We start from the raw sequence: 22,797 nt of genomic DNA, 5'->3' as shown, positions 1-22,797 counted from the left end.
CACCCATCTGCACACCAGATATCACGTGCGCACACAGTACTCTCTTGTGAGACCAGGCAACTTTATTGTGTACACGCGCTACTATCTCTTGAGCACAAACTTGTGCGCACCAGAAATACTTTATTTCTCGTGTCCCCTTAGGGGTTCTGCATAAATCAAATGGGTCCGCCTAGGGGTTCTGTAGAAATCAAACTCTTCCTTTGACCAAATCTCTGTGGGTTAGGGCCCAGTCCTGAGATTGTCAGCAAAGACAGACATGTAACGAGACGTGAAGTTATTTATGTAGTTTTATTTTATATGAGAAACAACACATCTCATCCATGGCACGCTGCCCATTATCAGTCACCACAGAGCAAGATCGGTGAAATAAAAACAATGAATCAATGAAAAACGCATGGCTCATTCAAAGCACACATAAGCACGGGTTGACAGCAGGAAGTCCACATCACCTCAGTAATGTGTTTAGCGAGAGGTTTCGTTGCAATCAGCGGTGTTCAATCACCTGATATTACCCATACTGAGGACCAAGATGGAAAATAAAGGTTCATTTAAATAAAAGTGTGAAAATTGTATAATGGCTTACTGGAAAACATATATTAAGCTAAAACAGACCTCTAGACTTTACAGTGTTTTCAGACATGGGCCCCATTAGGGCAGGAAATGTGCACAATATGAGAAAAAGAAAGTCCGTCCTGGTTGAATGGGGAAAATTAAGCCTGACGGTGAACCATAACACCTAAGAAATATGATGAAACTTGCCACCTGCTTCAAGAATGACAGGGTCACCAGGACTCTTCAGGAATGACTGGAGTGTTGCTTATCTAGGCAGAACCATGGATTCAGGGGAGTGATATTGAAGTAACACCTACAAATCTTCTGCCTCCTTATCCCTTTTCAGTATATAAAAAAAAATGAAAGAAAACAACAACTTCATTCTAGCCCCATAAATTGTAGGCAGATGTAACAACAAAATGACAGGAATTAATAACCACAAAAAAAAGAGACAAACATGACCAATAGTATCTGACACATAAATAATAAAAAGTATAGTTGTTAAAAAAAAAAAAGTCACTTAAATCAATGATGCTACCAGAGGTAGAGCGCATGAAATGCTTCATTGGATCATCTTAAATTATATCTACTTTATTAAAAAAACATTAGAGTTACAGTATAATAGGCAGAGGTCCAGTGAGAAAATGTTATGTACCACTGGAGTGGTAATCTAGGGCCCATCTTAAATTAATTTGATCACGTGGTTTTAAAAGGATATAAATGATGTTATTTTGCAATTGAATTGCAATTTGTAAGTTCTACAAAAAAAAAAAAAAAAAAAAAATCACAATCTTTAACTTGTTCCCATTCAGTACCATTAAATTCACACACTCCACTCAATACTACTTGCATAATGCCAGCCAGTCCTGTGATGATGTCACAACATTCAAGAGAAGCATGGACTCCTATTTGTCCTTCTTGGTCTCCTGGGCGTTGACTTCAGGCTCAGGCTCCTCCTCCTCAGGCACAGTTGGGAACTGGGTTTCATTGGCTTTCTCACTCTTCTCGCCCTTAGCCTTGCCCAGCTTCTTGGACTTCTGGTAGAGTTCGTTCAAGCTGAACTCTCTAATGATGTTCTCCTACAAGCAGAGAGAGATGACATCTGATGAAGCCCTATTGAGTGCATTGGTGCCGATCCAAAGGCCAGAAAATGTTGCTTTCATTGGCGCATGAACAGTGCCTTTCACCAATGTTGCCATCATAGGCACTGTTCATGCATATGCCATTCACCAATGATTCCACCCCAGTGTGTTGACATGCGTGTCACAAACATTAGAACATTGCCACCAAAAATCCACCATTACTATCATATTGTCTTTGCCACTCTATGCTATGGGAAATAATAAACCATCACATGAACAGCACCTGAAACTAAAGGCAAATCACTGTTGCAAAGCAGAGATGGTGCAGCTAACCTCCATTAGTTTAATATTTTAATTAGGTATGGAAATATTAAAGAAGTGTGTGTGTGTGTGTGTGTGTGTGTGTGTGTGTGTGTGTGTACATCTGAGACTTGACTGAGGTCATCAGGCTTGTGTGTGCATTGGGCTGCCTCACCTCAGTGAAGCTCCAGGAAACTGCCCTTCCCTTCTTGTCCACTTGGGGGCGCCTCATGACCTCCTTGTCACCCTGGAAGAGGACCAGGGAGGGCAGCTGCTTTGATAGGGGAGATGCGCTCACCCTATACCTACGCGCAAGATGGATTTAAGAAATGAGCAATAGAAAGGAACAGTCATTTTATCTGTAATCTTTTTTAATGTTTCTGTAATAAGTATCGTCAGGAAGAGGAACATCACTTACTTCTTGCACACCTCTCCATATCGGCCAACGTCCACTTTCCCAAATTTGAGACCAGCACAATTATATCTAAAAAATAAATATGTATAAGAGACAGATATTCATAAACACAAAAAGATGATGAAGGTTCTGGCTTTTGCTGGATATGCTGGTTGAGTCTGGAATATACCAAATAATCCAAAACATTCCAAGACCCATTACAACATTTGATGAAGAAGCCAATTAGTAACATCATCTTTGTCTCAAGCATGTAATGTCAGCCTTTGATTGTTTTCATGTTTGAATGACACAACAATTGCCACCCAGCTGCTGGTGCAAACCTTGGTGAGTTCCTGCCTTGATTACTGCAACGCCCTCCTAACGGGCCTGCCGGCTTGCGTGGTGAAACCACTACAAATGATCCAGAACGCAGCGGCGCGTCTGGTGTTCAACCAACCGAAAAGGGCACACGTCACCCCGCTACTCATTGACCTCCACAGGCTGCCTGTAGCTGCTCGCATTAAGTTAAAGTCACTTATGCTTGCCTACAGAGTGCTTGATGGTTCTGCTCCCACCTACCTAAATGCTCTTGTAAGGGCAAATGTTACACCCAGGATGCTGCGCTCTTCTAGTGAGCGTCGTTTGGCACTGCCGTCTGTGCAAGTACGGCAGTCCAGACTATTCTCATTTGTAGTTCCACGTTGGTGGAATGAACTACCTAGCACTACCAGAGCAGGGGCGTCCCTCTCTACCTTTAAGAAGCTTTTGAAGACCCAACTTCTTCAGAGAGCATTTCCCGTCCTAACTGGCACTTCAACTAGTGCGTAACTTGCAATTCCAGCAGTTACATTTCTGCACTTCTTTTTATTTTTATTTCATTTTGGTATATTTCTTATGTAAAGTAGTATTTATTGTTACACCAGGTTCTATTGCTCGTAGCTTGACTATTCTCTCCCTTGTACGTCGCTTTGGACAAAAGCGTCTGCTAAATGTAAATGTAAATGTAACAACTTCCTCCTTAACATCAGAAACCCTTACAAGTCCCTTTCCCTAACGCAATAATACCGTTTTACTGTACTTTACACACTGTCATTTGGCAGATGTTTTTTGTGTAATGTGTAAGTGTAATGAAATGGTAGCAAAGAGATGATGAAGGAAAAAAGTACTACAGGCAAGGGTGGCATGAAAAACACACCTCTATCTCGCTAGACTTGAGATCCAGGGGGGAAAAAAAGGTAAAAAACTAAGTTCAACTGCAGAATAGTTATAACTAGTGCCGTCAAACGATTAAAATATTTAATCGCATTTATGTCATAGTTAACTCAAAATGAATCGCGATTAATCGCACATTTTTATCTATTCTAAATGTCCCTTCATTTAGTTATTTTTTTTCCATAATTTTATTTTTATTTTAATGCCCTTATCAACATGGACAAGTGGATTGGCTTGCTTTATGCAAATGTTTTATTTTAGTGAAAACCAACATTGCCAAACAGGGCGGTACAAAATAAAATTATAAAGTGCACATTTCAGGTAAACAAGGACTCAGCCTATAGTGCAGTTAAACCATGGCTTAATATTTTCTTTTTTTCAAGTTTGCTGGGAACATAGCAGTCAGGCCTCTTATTTCAGAAACAATGAACCGTAACAGTTAGGTTACCAATAAAAGGTAAGCCTACTACTTCTTTGCTTTCAGCCAGCTGCCTGTTGACATTTTCAGACAACAGTGAAGCTCGCTTCTTTTACACAACACAACTTTTAAAAGTAAACTTTCCATTCAGAAGCTTTTTATCATCCATTTCGCCGTATCGCGCTCACCATTCACTCAAACCGTAACGTTAGCCTACTACACAGTTTGTGAGGCCAAAAAGAACGTTAATCTTAAAAAATTTTTTTAAAAAAAAACATCTTGCGTTAATCTCGCGATAAAAAAATTAACGGCGTTAAAATGGGTTTGCGTTAACGCCGTTAATAACGCGTTTAACTGACAGCACTAGTTATAACTTCAGCTGCTTTTTGAAATACTGGGAGTGCCACATGGTGTAAGGGCCAGCACACACTGCTCACTGCCAGAACGCAGGGGGCGAGCGGAAGAAGCTCTGAGTATTTGGTGAAAGGAGAGTGGATTCAAACTTGTAGCTGAAGTTGCAACCTAAATGATTAATGCTTAAAAACCCTAAAGATCACTCGCTTCTGCCATACTGACATGGTGGAGGAGATGAGAGCAAGAGTGGCTCTGGCTGCAGTGCTGCTGTGAGCGGACATGACTGAGCGTGGCACTCAGCGGGGTGGGGGGTATGTGAGAGATTAGACTCTTACTTCAGTGACAGGTCTGCATAGACAGAGGCAAAGGACTGGCACTCTGGAGACCAGTTGGCAAAAAACTCCACAATCCAGGTCACGCGGCTGTCCTTCTCCAGCTCCTCCTGTGAATGTCACAGGGACAAAAGCGCCAATTCAGATCTTTAGTAAATCTAATTTGAATGATCAGAGCACAGAACAGTCTATGATGTTTAACACTGCACTCTAAGGGCAAATATGGAATCATGTTGTTTTCAGGTAATACTCACATCTATAGTCTTGTCATTGAAGTACTTGATGTACTCAGGGCCCATATAGAGTGGTGGCTTACAGGTCATGAGAAACACTGAGGAAGAGAGACAGAGTGACATGCTCATAATATAAATTGTAGTATTTGAAGTTCACATGGTCAAATTGGTTCTATTGAAATGCCATCAAGGTGGGGGCATTTAGAGTAAATGCATGAAGTGTAATTAAACAGTAATGGGACACTAGTACACAAAAGAGAGCATGGTGGTCATTCAGACAGTAAGTGTAGAAGTTGATCCAACACTGACCGATGCAAAGGGTTAGGTAGAGCAAGCCCAAACGAATGTCCAGCCTGAAGAACAGGAACACATTGGCCACCTTGCTGAAGAGGATGATGTTTCCTACGTGCTGTTCTACTGTAACTAAAATATCAAAACAGATATGGACATATTAAAACTTAACAAAAACAGATGTTAGGGACCATTTAGAGAAAGTGGCATGTGACATGATTTATGAATGAGAATAAACAGAGGAAAGAGCCTATGAACAACAGACATTGTGAGTCCCAACAGCATAGAAGAATGTAATCAAACCAAACATCAAGTCAATGACCTGCTACTGACAACAATGTGGCTGTAAAGCGAGATGTTGACTAAACAATGCATGGCTTCAAATTTAAATAGCTTTAGATGTCTCAGATTGCTTCACTGTCAATACGTTTGTTTTGACTAGAATCAGCATCCTACACAGACTGTTAAAGTGGACATCTCAACATTGTCGCCCAGTTTGACACAGGTTTAGCTGATGGTTGTGGTTATGGTCTTACTTGCTCTCCTGTTCTTCAGCATGACGATTGCACTGAGGAACATGAGAATCTCCACTTCCCTCTACAAGAAAAAGAATCATCACACAACTGTTAAAAACACAGCCCAATTGTTTTTAGATTAATGTGAGGACGTCCCATCTCAGCATCCCAACAAAGCCATTTTCTGAGAGGGAACAGGGATGTGACAAAATTACTCTGATGGTTCCTTGAGGCAGATCTGCCCCTTGTTAACTGTTAAGTGCAAGAGTTAAAGAGTTCACAGGACAGACCGAACTACACACAAACAAAACTTGTGTTTTCCAAGCATTTTGGTTGGCAGGGCAAATCGCCCTTCTTATACTAGCCAGATGTCATCTAAATGTAATATGACACGGTTAAAGGGCTACCTTAGCTGTGCATTGCAGCTTTCTTGCCCCACCCCCAACACCCATATATTCCACCTCTAAGAACCATTCACACACATACAAATTCCCATCCACGGCCTGACCTATGTCTATAAGATGAAGCCGGGCCCGTGTGAGACTAAATTACCATGAAAGGGCCTCACCAAATAAATGTATGCGATATGTTACAATCCCCATCACAACTAAGAGATTACACGTGTATCGCTGACGCACCTGGCCCGCATCCTTGACACCTGCTCAAGCTAACGTTATCTGCCATCCCTTCAAGGTAGAGCTTAACTACCTAACGTTAGAAAGCTATGGTAGCTATCTATTTATCACAATTACAAAGGGTTGCTTTCCTCGTTTGCATAAGCTAAATTATATATCCACGGGCCTACCACAATGTATTCTCCCCGACAAACTGATGTGCGCTAACATTAGCTAAAGTTAGCTAACACTATTCTATCCTTGAAACGCACGTCCCCCACCCCTCAAAAAAAAAAATTGGGATGGCAAGCCAGTCCCCGACAAATTAACGTTTAACGATTCAGTAACTAATATGAAAACAAAATGTGACGACCCCTCCCCCCAGGTAAGGGTAGGATTGTGTGCGTAAACACTAACATTATAACGTTACTAACCCAGTCAAAGTCGCAGGAGTTCCCGTCCTCTCGTTGAGTTGATAGGTGTTCGCATATTCCTGGTGTCTTGCGGACCGCGAAGAAAGCGAGTGACATAAACAAAGAGGCGACATAATATGGCTTCAACAGCCATTTGTACACCAGTGGCAAGTGATAAAGAAAGGCTAAAAGTGGGGTTAGTAACGCCATTTTCTACAAACAGCGAGCGGCCGGTAAATGCTGAGGACGGAGGATGAGGAGCTAAACCCGTCGTGAATAGGTTTCCCGTCGGCTAGCATATACTCTAATTAAAGGTGGCCTACGGAAGCAAATGTAGAGGTCACTGCGGACAAACGGTGGTCCCGCCTCTCCTGAAAAGCGCAAACAATTGGTTGCAGAGTGGCCAAGTGACTCCTTATTGGCTGATCATTCCCCACAAAGCGGATGACAACAGGAAGTGTAGTTACAATGTGTCCTAACTGTTTGCCGTAATAACTGATATATAACGGCACCAAATCATCACCTTATTAGAAAATACAAGAATAAATAGCCGGAGTTATTTCAGAGCTCGTCGTAATGTAGTCATGACAGTGTTTTTTTGTTTGTTTGTAAAAAGTAAAGATAGTTTTGTTAGTGAAGCACCTAGTAATTCTGAAAAAGACGCTAGGTGGTTGAATCTAAAATGAACCTTTTCCTTTGCTGACAGCTGGAGCCACCAGGGGTCAGCAAGTGATTAGAGCTCTCTCTCAAATACGCACACTGAAGAATAACCACACACTATTAAACAAAAAGGTTAATAAAGGGCACAACTGTATAAAAAGAATCACTGCACACTACTCAATTTATAATTTAATGATTGTGAAAAAACAAAGACAAGAACACAGCTGATGTTCACCCTGCTCCTGAAACATGATTCTTAAGTTTGAGCTGTCCATGTTGGTAATGATCTGTCAGGCTGACAGTCAGGAACTCCACCTAACAGAACCTTGCCTTGGTGTCAATTAGTTGATTCCTCAACTGAATATAGTGTGAGGAAGGAAATCCAAAGGGAGAGAGTTATCAGGTTACAGTTAAAAAGATGCAATGCACATGGTGGGCACATGATGGCATGTTTTGGGTATGTGTGTGGGTCTGCGTGCACAGCCATGCCTCTGCTGGATGAAATATCAGTGAGGGGTTCATGAGCAAGATAAATACAGAGAGGGATCTGTGCCAAAACTTCTCCCTTATATTTGAAACTTCCTCTGCCAGCGTCTTTCGTAGACACTGCTTCAAATGAGGGAAGTGAATGAAGATATTCTTTTACATGTATGGTAGGTTGTATTTTTGTGCCATTTATTTAACAATATGAGAAATGTGTCCTCAATGTGTAATTTTTTTGTATTAATGCCAAAAGGATTATTTCAGCGGTTTATGTACAGTTAGGGAGTAAGGTATTCAAGGACATCATCACTAGTTTTTATCTAACTAACATTACAACTAACATAACTTTTTTTACTGAATATTTTCTTTTCAGGGTTTTGCTACAGGGGCTTCACGGTTTATGGGTTCATGTTCTCCTGAGCTTCGCCTAAATCGCAGAGTAAATAAACAAAACACAGCCAGGATCGTCTTTTTATTACAATTAAACAGACATTCTTCAAGCAAAAAAAAGCACCAAAAATGCTGATAAATCATGTCAATTAAACATTTACATATTTTATACAGTAATCAAACAACACTGATCTGTCATGTAAAAGCCCAATATGAGTTCATACATTAAAAAATTACAAACACATAAATGCCAACTGGGAGAGCTATAACTCCATTTAGCCATGCACTCTAAAAAACGGCTTGACCGCTACATGGCACTTGGTCTTTTATCCACAGTCATGCTTTCTGTCCTTCCCTTAAATATCTTACATATCCTTAAACAGAAACCTGTCACTACTGTCACATTTAAGAACTGTGTTATTTCCTAGAATTTATTGAGAACGGCAATATGTATTAATATCAGTAAAAATAGAGCATGCCACAAAAGATCAAACAGCGAAATATCAAGCATCAAAAACAATAAATGCATAAAGATAACACTGCTATGAGTAGTTTTGGAAGGTATCTACATAATAATATATTTAAACATTTACCCTGATATTACCCAAGGGTCAGTCAAGTTCAGGTTCATTTGTTTTATTTTATGTCAACACTAATACATTTTAGTATGGTGTAGACTCATGGGTACTTGTCTGAAGTTGTATCAATTTCTTATAGGCTAATAAGATGGAAAGATGGAATATACAAAAAACATGGAAACACATAATATTATGTTTGCATTTGAATGAAGCCCTGCTTCATCACATCTGTGATTCACGATCATGAGATTGTGTACATCAATATCGTCTTTATCCCTCAAAACAATCTCTTTTAACACAATCACCTTCTTCATTCACAATGAATTTTCCATTTTATAACATTAAAAAAACACACTACAGATATCCTACATAACTATTCAGCTGAACATGCTTAAGGTTTATGTTTTTGAATCCCAGCATTTGGATTGCCATCAAAACCCAGTTCCAACAAGTTAAATAAATGCATATTTAGCTGAACAGTTAACTAAGACAAGCAATACTATATTTTTCAGCAATACTAACAGGCTAAAAAAACAGTCAGTAAGCAAATAAAAAGTTACTTTTTACAGCATCATTAAGTGAAAAACCTGGTTGTGCCAGCACTAAACCTGTAACTTTGGCAAAAACCTAGCAGTGGGCGGCCACCATAGTGGTGAGTAATCAGATATTGGGACACAACTGACGCAACAATACGACACAACTGACGCAACTACACAGTCACAAAGAGGGAACAACCAAAGACAAACACATATGAAAGAGGAATAGACAGGTCAAAGTGTGATGGGGCATTGGCTAGAAGTGAGGTGGGCAACAGACACACACACACACACACACACACACACACACACACACACACACACACACACACACACACACACACACACACACACACACACACACACACAAATGTACGTACTTACGCAGAGTGTTAGGATTATTGACTAGTGCAGTTTTGATACACACTCGTGGATTGGCTGCTTCACCAAAAAGAACAAACTGTTTTAAGAGTGATAAGAATGGATTTTAGGGGGAGGTAGCTCAAAATAAATACAGCCAATCCGTTAGTTCCATTGGCTCCCTATAAGTGGACTGCAGATAACACTGTGATTATGTGCTTGTGAATATGGCCATAGTAATGGTAGTTTTGGTCATACATGAGTATGTCTTGGAAAATGTGTTTATATCCCATAGTGACATTTTTGGTACACAAACATTATTCAGTTAGGCATCTAGTGTTATTACTAAGAGCAAACACTATAAAGACACTTAGTTTCCTTTGTCCACAAAAAAAACTAAACTTCATGACCATCTACATGACCATTGCCTGAGTGCCCATTGCCCTGATGTTTAGAGTGGCCATTGCTTGAGAGCGCTTTCCTCTCGTCTGCTGAGTGGTCAGTGGCCTCCCTCTCAAGCTCCTTCTTCTCATGGACCAGGTGTCTGCGGTGGTACAGCAAGTATCCTGGCAACAGGAAGCCAGTCACTGACAATGCGAGGAGTCCAATGTTGATCTGTTGACAAGAGGAAAATCTGAGGAACGCTCCAGACCATTTTGTAGCATTTGTTACATCAAATATATGTATGATTTGTTTTTCACAGCGGAACACTGCTTGTCTTTTACTTGTCTACAATGTACCAAAGCACAAACACAACAAGTGCAATTTTAATGAAAACTTTAAAATCACTGGCCTTACAGCTGAACACTGACAATGATGAAACTCTGCTCCCTTCCAAAAATGATGGCATCATTCATTGGCAAATGAAAGCATCAGACAATATGTTGTGTGCTCATAAGATGTGTGTGTGTGGCCAGTGGTCTTACCCAGTAGGGGTCTCCCTCCAGGGGTCCCAGCATGGCCATGAAGAGGGGCTGCTGGAGCAGGGCAAACAGGGCACTCATCAGAGACTGCATTCCCGTCAGGGTCCCAAAATGATTAGCAGGGTAACTGCAAGAGAACACATCCACCATCAGAACATGGAACAATCACATCTGGTCATAGGATATTATGGTATGTGATTCTATACAGTGATATTTGGTACTGCAAATAATTAGGGACATCAGTTTGAGAACCCACCCACTGCCTTCTAAATTACACTATACAACCAAAATGAAATTCAAGGTGAAGTACTCACACAGCAGCGTAGAGACCTCCACAGCACGAGTGGATGAAGCCACGCACCACAGTATGGAGGACATAAGCCAGCAGCTGATAGAGAGAAGAAAGGAGATGAACACACCTGACTATAGTACTTAGTTATTTGGTAGTTATTTGGGGTTTTGACTTAGAGACTATGTGACTTTTTTAATTTAATTTGTGAAAGTATCTGCTTAAGTTTTATTTAGATGTGAGGGTTGAACCTGTAGGGGCAGGCTGTCGATGAGGGAGATGATGCCGAAGGTGACCAGCAGCAGGTTGGTGAAGATGAAGGCTCTGATGGCATTGGTCAGTTTCTGGATCTTTTTGCTACGTTTTGGAGGCCCAGGTAGACTACCAAGAGAAATGTTGCCAGTCATAAAGAATGCCTCAAATGTCTTTTTGTACATCAAAAATGAATGCACGCATGGGAAAACTCTTTCCAATCAGTGATCTTCACCCTTACCTCTTCTCCCCCTCTGGAGGACTTGCCTCCTCCTCACACTCCTTCATCCTCCAGTCCATGATGTAGCCAATCAGGGGACAGGTGAGCAGACACAGCAGCTGCATGGTGCCAAAGATGGACGAGTAGAAGTTCACTGAAGAAACACAAGAGCACATATCTCAATATGCCACCCATAAGACAGCCTGAAGTCTATAATCTGCAACATCCAGCTGCTGACATGCCAGATGTTACCCATCATGATACCTATGATGGTTGCTACATAAACTACAAGAAATATGACCACAGCATACTATGGTCCTATATCACAGGACACAACACTGTACTAATCTTCTAATACTAATGAAAAAAAAACTGTGCTGATGCAACACCCAGTCGTCACCATAACAGTAAACAGGAAGACTCAGAACTTTGTAAGTACCTTGTTCCTCTGCATCCAGCACCATGTCCTCGGTGGCTGTAACAGAAACAGAAGATATTAGCAGATTTACCTATGTTCAACAGCACTGCTGTCACACTGCTGTCACACTAACAAGTCACTTTATGGCAAATCAAACAGATGCTTACGATCAGGGTCACCATGGGTTACCAGGAACTCTATCATTTTGTTCATGGAACCCATGAAGAAGATGAGACGCAGCTGTGTCATCGCCATGGTGATGATGCTCCACAGAAAGATTGGGGAACAGACTGAACGACGGAATGGAGGAGAACCTGAGGTCAAAGGTAACATGGTCATGTCAGTCTGAAGTATACAAAATTGTTGAATGTTTTTTATTATTTGTTTATATGTTTCTAGAAAAGTCTGAACATTTCAGCCCAGACAATACGCCTCTCCAGGCTTAGTGTAAGTGTCTAGGCATTTAACGTAGCTAAGAAGTCTAATTACTCAACTGAAAACATTTCCACTAATCATTTATTTTCATCACTGACTTTTGATGTCAGTTACTGTCTATAAGGCTAGGTTTGAGTAGATGTTTTTACACAAAATATAGTGCCCTAGGATGTTCCCAGGCCTCATGAGTTAGCTAACATTGGCTGTTGGCTTGTACTTTTGTATAAATTATACTGCTAAATACAAGTCGACTTACTGATGATGTGTTACTGCGATTAAGAAAGATTGTTATCCCCTTGATTGCAAATCTCCACTATCACTGCTAATTATAAGGTGATAAGACACCAGTTACAGAATCAGCAAGAGACAAATATTTTATTATCAATCCTTGTTCTGTTGATGTCTTGGTTTAAAGACAAATAGGTCTTGCTTCGCAATGCTGTGTGGTTGAGCAATCACACTAATAAAACTTATGAAGAGCAATAGTGTGATTGCTGGAACTGATGCTGATGAGTGTCATGACTTTGTCAAAGAATAAACTTCCAGTGCTGGATGTACTGGTCAACTCAGTAAATTACTCAGTACATCTTAATAAAAAAAGCCCCTGTCAGTTTCACATCAAAAGATCAAGACACTCAGTAAATAAGTCATTAAGATGGAGTGACAAAATGGTATGAGAACTCTTTTATACAACAATTATTTTAACCATTTTATCCAACAGTGAATGTTCTGCTACAGGCTCTGAGCCTCATGGGTTTTGACTTGAAGCTGTTGTAATGATCCAGCATAGGGAGTGTTATTTATTTTTGTATGTGCATGTCTCCTTACAGTTGTGCTAGGGTCTCCTTACAGGTGTGCCAGGGTCAGGGGAACATAGGCTGTTCATCTAGCCATGTTTGTTTACACGTGCTCTGGGCTTATAATTACATGAATGCCAAATCAAAACCATCACATTAGGGCACAAAGTGCTCCTGGATGGGTTTGCGATGACCCTAGGTATGTGTGTGTGTGTATGTTCAGCGGATCAGAAAACATCTTACTCTGGCTCTGCTGTGGATCATCATTGCTGTGGAGATCAGTAGGGCACTCCTTCTCTCTGAGTGTCTGGCCAACTGTGGTCACATGACTGTAGCAGCGATCACCAGTCGCCTTGTGCTCCAGAACCAGCCCTGTCAGCTTAATCTTTTTACTGTGTGTGTGTGTGTGTGTGTGTGTGTGTGTGTGTGTGTGTGTGTGTGTGTGTGAAAGATATGGAGAGAGAAAGACATGGAGAGAATGACAGTTATTCTTCACAAGGAAATTAATCTTATAAAACAGTTATTGTCTTCCAGTCTATGACAAAGTTATTACACTGTTATACCACAAGACAGCATTGACTCAGGACTACAGGAAAGTGCAACCACATTTCTAGCCCCACACATCTCTGATGCAACCTCCTGTCTGCTATAATAAGGTACCACGGCCCACATGTCTGAGCTGTTGCCTAACTGCTGTCTCAGCGTTTCTGAAAGTGGCACTGGTTTTTCCCTGCACTGACACGATTGCGATCACCGTGCCAGTCATTCACTCACGTGTAGCGACTGTCTTCGGGGGCAGGGAAGGACTCTGCGGGCCAATTGACGAAGCAGTTGAGGAAGACAAGGCATGCAAAGCCCGCCCATCCCCAGAAGATGGCTTTGAAGGACACCCCCAGATCATAAATCATCTGAAGAGGAGTGGGGTTAGAGAGAAAAAATAGAAGTGTGAGGCTAGGAAATAAATCAAGGCTGATTGCTCACTATTCTGATCTGATGGATGACGTTTCACTAGTAGTCTAAGGCTATAATGTGTGTAATGGGTACAGCTTTATTTGAATGGGTCATTACAAACAATCAACATTTATTGAAACTTAGAGTTGGTGTTAGGGTTAGATTCAGGTGAGGGTCACTGTCAACTGTGAGTTCGCTTAAATTAATTAAGGTTAAATTAATTAAATAAAATTTTTATGATCAGTTTATGATCACTAATTAGACTTAGTTGAGAATTATCTTACATTACTAAAAAGGTTACGACTACTGGACCATTACCTAAAGTGTTACTTATACATGCCCTCAGTTTATCACATCTGACTACAGTCTTTTAATTAACTTGCAGACTTAAGTCTGACCATTTAATCCATTTAATGAATAACTCTTGATGGTGGCTAATATAATTTACCTCAGGCAGTAGTGTGTATGACATGGTACCCTATCAGTAGACTGGTGAACAAAAGTGTAGTACTGGTGGATTCTGTTGTTCTAATCTAGAGCCCTGCTACTGCCTGTCTAGATTGAGCACAGGTAAGCACATGGTAGGATTGTAGAGTACATCTCACCTTGACCGCTGGGAATGTGACCGCGGAGGAAGCGTAGGAACCAAACATGATGGACAGGATGGTGGATCGAACATTGCCAAACATGTTTGGCAACTGGCAAGGGAGAGAGAAAAAAACATAGGGGGGGGGGGGGGGAGAGGGAGGGAGGGAGTAAGACTGCTGACTGTTTATTGGCAGTAAATCGGTGCAAACATACAATTGTAAATGACATTCATTTTAAAGAAGATATGATCAACTTCTCAAGGGTTGGCTCGTGGTGATGGCGATTCAGAGTGATGGAAACACCTCATAACTACAGTCTGTGTTAAGGGATAACTACAGCTGCAATTTTGCCACTCACTTGATTTTATTTATTATTGCTGTATAAATGCTTTGCAATGCTATACATTCATCAGCAGGAGGCGTAGAGAAGCTTGTATTGCCTGCAGAACAGCTGGGGACTAAGGCAAGACACAGGAACACAGCTGGGAACTAAGGCAAGACACAGGAACACAGCTGTCTCCAAACTCTGGCACACAGGGGCTGCCCTAGGGCTGCTACAGCAACGGGTATATGTGTGGGCAGCTTTGGTTCATAACCGTCTCAAATCCGTCTCATTTCTGATCACTTAGGAGCTAGCTAGAGTTGAGCAGAATGAGAGTTAGAGTCTCTGACAGTCCCCTCTGTATTCTTCCCTCAAGTTCATGTGACAGATTTCCTTCCTCTGTTTTCTTTTGCTTATCTCTCATCCAATCCCCTGTGTGGAAAAAGAGTGTGTGACAATCTGCAGGTGGCAACAGTGCTGGTAAACACAGCAGCTGTGAACATTTCGATGCATCCCTGCCAATGACAAAGTGCCAAGTCTCTGTGAGAGGACAGATATCCTATCAAGCACAACAAAATCAAACTTAGCATAGGACAAACAGTAAACCAAGTCAAGGGACATGCAGCACCACACTGTGACATAACATGTGGTTGTAAATAGCCAATCAGTACAGTACACTACAGATGTTTTGATCTTCCAATATGAACAACACTCTGGAATTGCTGCAGACCTATACTATTAGACAATGTCTAAGATAAGGCAAACTAAATATTTACCATACAAATGATCACACCAGGAAGTGTGCCACTCCACACTACAAAACTGACTACATACAGTGTTTGATTTTTTGATGATCTTAACACTGTATTGCACAGCACAACACAGCACAGTAATGGTGTTTTGAAGGAGACATAACAAATCTCCCTCATATAAATCAACCAAAATCAGTTCTCCTCATCACTTGTTCAGGCACTCATTCTCAATCTTCCACCTTCCCTCACACCACCTGTTTTCCTTTGGTATAGAATATCGTGTGCCTGCACAGGGTCCTACTTGACCCCTGGCAGTGCAGTCAACTCCTGCACCATCCCTGCAATGCATTTTAGGACCCGTGCCAGATATCAGGCTAAACATGCGCTTCTGCTTACATATCTTAGGCAAATTTGGAACACAAACTCCTGAAGAGCAAATGAGATGATGCAATCCCAGATTCCTACAAGGTAGAATCATTTGAAGGCAGGATTGCACAGCTTGCTTTGTTTGTTTTAGTTACATTCAAACAACACACACCCACCACCACATCCACTCACATCTACGCGCACACCCTGCGTGTGGAAAAGGACTTCCCCATGAACCTCATGACTAATCTTTCCAAGTTCACCTAAGGACATTTACCACCACACACTCCCCCCTCACCCTAGCCCCCTCCCTCTGTCACTATCCATTCCATTTTCAATGACCTCTAACAAATAGTTATGACCCCCCTCTGATTTCTCCCTCTCCCTCTCTCTATTTTCCACAGTATGCTGTTTTCCCCATGTTGTTTTTTGTTTACTGAGCTACCATACACTTCTGCCAATGCAGCAGCTAGCCTTCCTGGGGTCTGTGAAAACAAATATACCCAAACACAAAACATAAAAGTTTCACAGAAGCCTAAAATACATACAGTACAAACGTTCTCTTTCACACCATCTGCACAAGACGAGATTAGACTTGTCAAACTCAACCGAATGGAGTACATGTTAAGACAAGAGACTCCACAGAACCTTCCATAAGAAAAATCAGTATGAGAAGAGGAAGTTAGGGATGGTTTCTGTTCAAGTTTTTTTGACATAACTCCTCCGTTTGGACATTTGTGGTAACATATTCATGTTCGGTAAAGTATGCTCAAACTGAGTTGAGAAAAATTCTGGTTTTCATGTAAAACATGGTTTTCCAGAGAGCAAATCTCAGAATGAATCTCAGTGAAGCCACGGCAGTTAGGATTGCCAAAGGCCAATGCCAGTGGGATGGGATGTGAGCGGGCCAGACGCCATGCACCCGCTCCATTTCACTCTCTATTCCTCTCTGTGGTTTCACTCTCTACATACATAACGTTTTCAACCCAGCGCCCTCACAACCTCCAACACTCACTCACGCGCTCTCTCTCTCTCTTCCCTCTTTCTGCTTGACCCGGACAGTGAGCTCTGCCAGTTTGTCAAGTCACGAAGGTGATATCAAGAGGCTTGGTAACACACACAAATTAAACAACACGCCAACAGACACACGGACGGAATGAGGGAGTCAAGGGTTGAAGGAGAACAAAGAGCAAAGAGAGGGAAAGATAGCCAATGGAAAAGTCAAGCTAGAACAGTAGATATGGACTGCATTCAAACACGTGACCTTCTGCTCTCTTTGATACACCACAGTCACAGACTGTTTCTCTTTGTTTTCAGACCATGTGCCAAGACAGCTAAAAGAACTATGCTGTAATCTGATCCACTGTAGGTTGCACCTGTACCACCTGAGAACATAAATCCAAATTAGGGGAAAAGAGAGAGAGAGTTCAGAAAAAAAGAAAGAGAGGTGAATGAGAAGCGTGTCCTTGTGTGTGTTGGCTGGGAGTGGGAGGGACAGACAGAGGGGAGGGCGTGCAGGCAGGACTGAGCCGTGATTGGTCGGGGCAGGCATGCCAAAATTTAAGGCTGGGATATGGAACAACGTGTGCTGCACTGAGAGCGGCCAAAACACACTTACATTTTGGACAAACACACACACTCAAAAAATCACGTGGATTAATATAGCCTTAAATATATTTCATGGAAAGCACAAGGCTCTTACTCAATAGCAATATCTCAGTATTCCACAGATCAAAGAAATAAGCATGGCAGACATGAATGAGCTTCTCAGACCACACAGAAACTCACAACATAGCTGAATTTTTCACAGTACACACACACAAACACACACAAAACGTCAAGTCATTCAATGCGAACACACTCTGTCCTTACATAATATACTGAAGTAATATTTGTACTCTGGGAAGAGATTCAACCCAAATAAAGTAACTCCTACCCTGGCAGCTCAGTCTCATGTCTGTGCCTCTTTAAGTTGCACTTCCATATGTGCTATATATGTTTACAAGTATCTTGTTTGTTTGGTCATGTTGGTGTAAATATATCTGTTGGCATATATTTGATGTGTAGTTTGTTTCTGTCACTTGTAATCTGTTTGCATTTGTATGCATGTGTGTGTATTTGTGTATGTGTGTTTGTGTGTGTCTGTGTGTGTGTGCGTGTGCGTGTGTGTGGGTGTGTGTGTGTGTGCGTGTGTGCGTGTGATTGTTGATCAGTCTTACCGTGAGGGAAGTAAAAGTGAGGCATATTCCCCCAAACCCGTTCAAGGCAACAGCGACGAATATGAGAATGGACAACACTGCAAGAGAACCAATCACAGTCAGGCAGTCTTACTCTATGTGAATGACAAGTCCTTCAGTACATGCAGTACACAAACTATGTGGTTGTAATCCTGACGCCAATCCCTTTTTTGTTATAAACACTAATCTCACTTACCTAACCATTAACCTAACATCAACCCCCTTAAGGTTATCTTCTCACATTGAATATAAAACTAAAACCCCACGCTCTGGCATATATACAACTTAGTTGGTGCAGCCTCAAATATGGTGCAGGATGTTGTAGATAGTGATATTACTGCATTTCCTGTCCTGAATCATTCTTATATACGAACCCCACACACTCACCAGCTGGATTAGATGCAGCTGCAGCGATCAGAGCACAGGACAAACCAAAACAGGCACTGAGAGAGACACAGAGAGGAAGAGAGAGAAAAACAGAGAGAGAGATGGTGAATATGGATAACCTAGCAAGGGTTAAGCAGCATTTTTGTAATCAGCAATATTTGACCATAGCATTGATCACTAGGTTATAATGTCAGTTATGGACAATGTTTGAGAGAGTCACATGTCATTACATGACTAGACTGCATGATGATGATGATGATGATGATTATGATAATGATGATGATGCCCCTACAGATACCGCAACAGGATGATTTGCTGCCTGGGGTGTATATGCAGCTCTCGGCTTTAGGCTCACCTGCCCAGCAGACGTAGCGGGCGTGGGCCGTACTTGTCCATGAGGATGCCAAGGGGCAGAGTGGCAGCACTGATGATGAAGGAGCCGATGGTGAAGCCCAGGTTGAGCACCTCCTCCTGCTCCACACAGCTGGGCCACTCCACATCCTCCAGCAATGTCTCGTTGGCACTGTGCGTCTCATTCTCTGGGAGGAGAGAGGGCCACGGGGCAGCCAGGGGACAAGGCAAAGGAAACAGGAGAGAAAGGGGAGAGGAGAGGAATGGCCAGGAATCAAAATGGGTGGAATGAGTTTAAAAAAAAAAGAGAAATAAGTTCTTCCTGCAGTTTTCTTTGCAACCCCTGTTCCCTTATTGTAAGAAAAAACTATTGGGTGGGAAAGTGTCTGAGTCCCCACACCCCCCTAACCAAATACAGCCTCAGGTAGTATGAGAGAGAATTTACTTCCAAGCGTTCCTGATCTGACATTAAAGCCACGATTTATTGAACACATCAGAGAAGATAAGCGGGATTCCAGGAGCAAGAAGTGACTTGTGAAGGATTGTCTACCATGGAAACCTCCTAAGGTTGAATTGTGGGTTGCATAAACTTCACTATGGGACCTGAGAGCAAGTCTTGCCCTGGAGCAGTTACTTACCTGTGCACAGGTGTGAATAAAAGCCCTCATCCTTGAGCATGATCAGGAGGGAAGCCCAGCCCAGCAGCACAGCAGAGAAAAGCAGGTTCTCAATGACAGCTGACACTGCCATCCACCAGCGCCTCTTATAGGCCTGGGACAGGGAGGGAGCCATTCTACTGACAGAAGAGGAAGAGGAGGAAGAGCAGGAGAGACAGAAGAGTGGAGCGAGGAGATATAGAGAGGAGATGAATAGAGAAAGTGAAAGAGTACAACAGCCACCATTACAAACATTATTCTTGACTCTACCTTTAACAGAATGACTGTGAATTTGGAGAGAAGAAATATTCATATGGCTTAGATGCTTTGGGTGGACTGGATAACAGAGAGTAGCAGTGAGATTCTTACATTTCTTCATTTCTAAATTCATCAAATGCACCAAGTAACCTGGAAAATGGTCATCAGGCTTCAAATGAACAGAAGCACCACTGCTGAGGACGGAGTTTAAAACATGTCAGCAGCACCACCAGTTCCCGCCTGCCTAAAGTACACACACTTATATGGATATGCAAACACATTTTTTCCAAGGGTAGCTGAAAGCCTGTGTGTCTTCTCTGTTGGCCTCAGGAAATGTGGCCTCTTCTTGAGGAATGTTTGATTCCTTTTCATGATTATACTATGTGTTTGTGCTTGAGGATATTATGAGCCTGAATGCATGTCCATGTGATACATGTGGATGTGCACAGTAAAGTATGCTGCTCTCGGTGCATAAGCTACATGTGAGACGTATGTGGATAATGTATTTGTGCATTGATATTAATATAAACGGAAATCAGGTAAGGTCAGGGAAAAGCCAGGGAAGGTTTATTGCCCCAGGCACATGTCAGTGGGTTTGGGATCCCTGCTGATGACAGAAATAGCCACACTGGCCTAGGACCAGTACAGCAACATGGCCATCCATGAACCCCCACCCAACAGAGCCCACTCAAACCCAAACTAAACTAGACATGTAAACCCGCTTGACCAAGCTGCTAGTGCTCTAAATATAGTAATACAACAGGAATACATTAATACAACAGTTAAAATACCTCACTGGTGTGACATGACAGAACATGACATTTCTTTTACTGAGATCTATAATGATAAATGCATCAGCATTCCAGACACAGGCCAACACGCTCTAAAACAAAACCCAATTAAATTACATTCCAAAAATCAAGGAAAGAACCATGATAATTTAATAGTCAAGGTGGACCTAAACAATATGATAGTAGCACTGAGGGAATACAGACACCTTTTAGGGGGTTGCTCCAGATGTCATGGAGCTGTCTCCTTGTGCCCTCCAGCACAAGTACTGTGGTAGCCTATTGTGCACTGGCTCAGAACCAATACAAGGCCAATACATGTGAATCATATTCTATCAATACATTATGACTGTTATTGACATAGGTTCACTTGTTGCTATGACCACCCCTCAGTGTTCCACCCCTCAGTGTTTCACTGTCTGTGTCAATCACACTTTTACAACAGTGAAGTGAAAAAACATAATAAGGTTTTATATCGCCATTATTTTATTATTATTCTTGTTGTTGTTGTTATAGCTGTTGTTGTTGTTATTGTTGATGTTCGTGTTGTTTACATGAACATGTATTTGTGTTTCTGAATCATTTCTAAAAATTCCAGATTTGAATTCAAGAATTCAAAAAGATTAAATTTTCGTTCAGTAGGCCCCCCTTGCAAGTCCTCTCTCTCTCTCTCTCTCCCTCTCTCTCTATCTATCTATCTCTCCTTCTCAGCTGTTTCCTGTCACACGCTGTCAGAGACGCGCAAACTTCAGATGCGCTAGTTTCCTATTCAGATCCATTGCAGCTAAAGCCGAATATAAACCACTACAATAAGAAATAAAATACTGCTAGAAATCTATGATGCTCTCGTTTCCCTGCCATCAACGCCCTTAAATCGCCTCTGTTGCGTCAGCACACCCATATTTGATGCTGCAGTCTATAAAGTGAACATTTTGGGAAAAGTCGTTAAACAAACAGACCAATGTGAATCTACAACTCTGCGAAATACACGTCACAAAAATGACTTGTTGTCTACCTTACCTGTTCAAAAGTATAATGTAAATCAACTAATAGGCAGAAATACCTCTCAACGTTTAGCCTACTATGACAAACAAAAAAAATGCTGTGCAAGGTCTCGACTCACTAACACACGAAAAGTTTACAAGCGTAGCTGAAGTTGTAAAGTAACTTACGACGTATTAAGTAACTTACTTTGATGAGTCCTTTGTAGATGGAAATTGGCTATTCAGGGAGGCCGTTTATTATTCACCCTTTTTCCAGTATTGTAGCAGCCTACCGATTTTTATACCCCCCCTTCAAATGCTGGGATGAAACGTCTCTTTCCTAAAGGTCTGGAGCGTTTGAAAGGCGAATGATCGGCGTTCTGATTCTCACATATTATAGTCTTTTTTATAAACACACACACACACACTCTCTCTCTCTCTCTCTCGCTCTCTCTCTCTCTCTCTGGCTAAAAATGGAACTTCAGTTCCTACCTCCACTACTTAGGGTAACTTATTCTCCTGAGTTCGGCAATCCGCTCTGCTCTCTGTCCAAAGGAAGGTATCGTGCACTCTCACGCCACCCATCAAAGAACGTGTGCTATTGCACATTTGTATTTCTGATTAGGCAAACTGGGAACAAGAAAGGGTAGGTATGTAAAACTACGAAAAACAACACATATTAAATGTGTTGTGTAACCAACTTTGAAGTCAATTTATTCAATGCATCAATAAGGTATTTGGAAATAAATTACAACAAAGCGCTTCCAGTGATCATTAATATGGGCTTGGTCATAGCGCTTCCAGTGATCATTCATATGGGCTTGGTCATAGCGCTTCCAGTGATCATTCATATGGGCTTGGTCACATGGGCTTGGTCATACTGTTGCTCTCATCCATGCCAACTGGTTATGGTCATTTTCAGGGGAATGGAGAGCAAAGCTCAGACACCATGACAGACCAGATGGGGTACTGGACCGAGTGATTGTCCATGTCCATGGATATGCACTTCCTTTATTAAAATTATAGTTCATCATAGAATAAACTATTTGTGTAAACTAAATGCATTAACACATATGTTAATCAGAGAGAGTAACTATATGTCCATTCA

General features: G+C 41.7%; 2 protein-coding genes across 3 annotated transcripts; both read right to left on the bottom strand.

Annotated features, from left to right (window-relative positions):
- Positions 1 to 269: 269 nt before the first annotated feature.
- LOC122130556 (thioredoxin-related transmembrane protein 2-B) lies at positions 270 to 7,022 on the bottom strand. Its single transcript, XM_042705266.1, has 8 exons — positions 6,732 to 7,022; positions 5,705 to 5,765; positions 5,187 to 5,300; positions 4,899 to 4,975; positions 4,648 to 4,754; positions 2,353 to 2,418; positions 2,110 to 2,239; positions 270 to 1,631 (listed from the first exon to the last, which is right to left on the bottom strand). The coding sequence occupies exons 1-8, from the start codon at positions 6,918 to 6,920 to the stop codon at positions 1,458 to 1,460; spliced, it is 918 nt and encodes a 305-aa protein (XP_042561200.1). The 5' UTR covers positions 6,921 to 7,022; the 3' UTR covers positions 270 to 1,457.
- A 1,290-nt stretch (positions 7,023 to 8,312) lies between these two features.
- LOC122130554 (large neutral amino acids transporter small subunit 3-like) lies at positions 8,313 to 22,177 on the bottom strand. 2 transcript variants are annotated; one of them, XM_042705264.1, is made up of 15 exons: positions 21,898 to 22,177; positions 19,643 to 19,797; positions 19,009 to 19,192; positions 18,654 to 18,709; positions 18,249 to 18,325; positions 14,608 to 14,700; positions 13,826 to 13,959; positions 13,295 to 13,443; positions 11,987 to 12,133; positions 11,841 to 11,876; positions 11,423 to 11,555; positions 11,181 to 11,310; positions 10,955 to 11,028; positions 10,644 to 10,767; positions 8,313 to 10,332 (listed from the first exon to the last, which is right to left on the bottom strand). In XM_042705264.1, exons 2-15 carry the CDS (start codon positions 19,794 to 19,796, stop codon positions 10,114 to 10,116), a joined length of 1,710 nt encoding a protein of 569 aa, XP_042561198.1. In that variant the 5' UTR covers position 19,797; positions 21,898 to 22,177; the 3' UTR covers positions 8,313 to 10,113. The 2 variants fall into 2 exon arrangements, with proteins under 2 accessions (XP_042561198.1, XP_042561197.1); XM_042705263.1 differs by having other exon boundaries at positions 19,643 to 19,800; positions 21,898 to 22,176.
- Between the last annotated feature and the right edge of the window lie 620 nt (positions 22,178 to 22,797).

This window comes from Clupea harengus, unplaced genomic scaffold (genome assembly GCF_900700415.2).
Source record: "Clupea harengus unplaced genomic scaffold, Ch_v2.0.2, whole genome shotgun sequence".
Taxonomy (NCBI): Eukaryota; Metazoa; Chordata; class Actinopteri; order Clupeiformes; family Clupeidae; genus Clupea; species Clupea harengus.
This window is presented reverse-complemented; position numbering and strand designations above follow the sequence as displayed.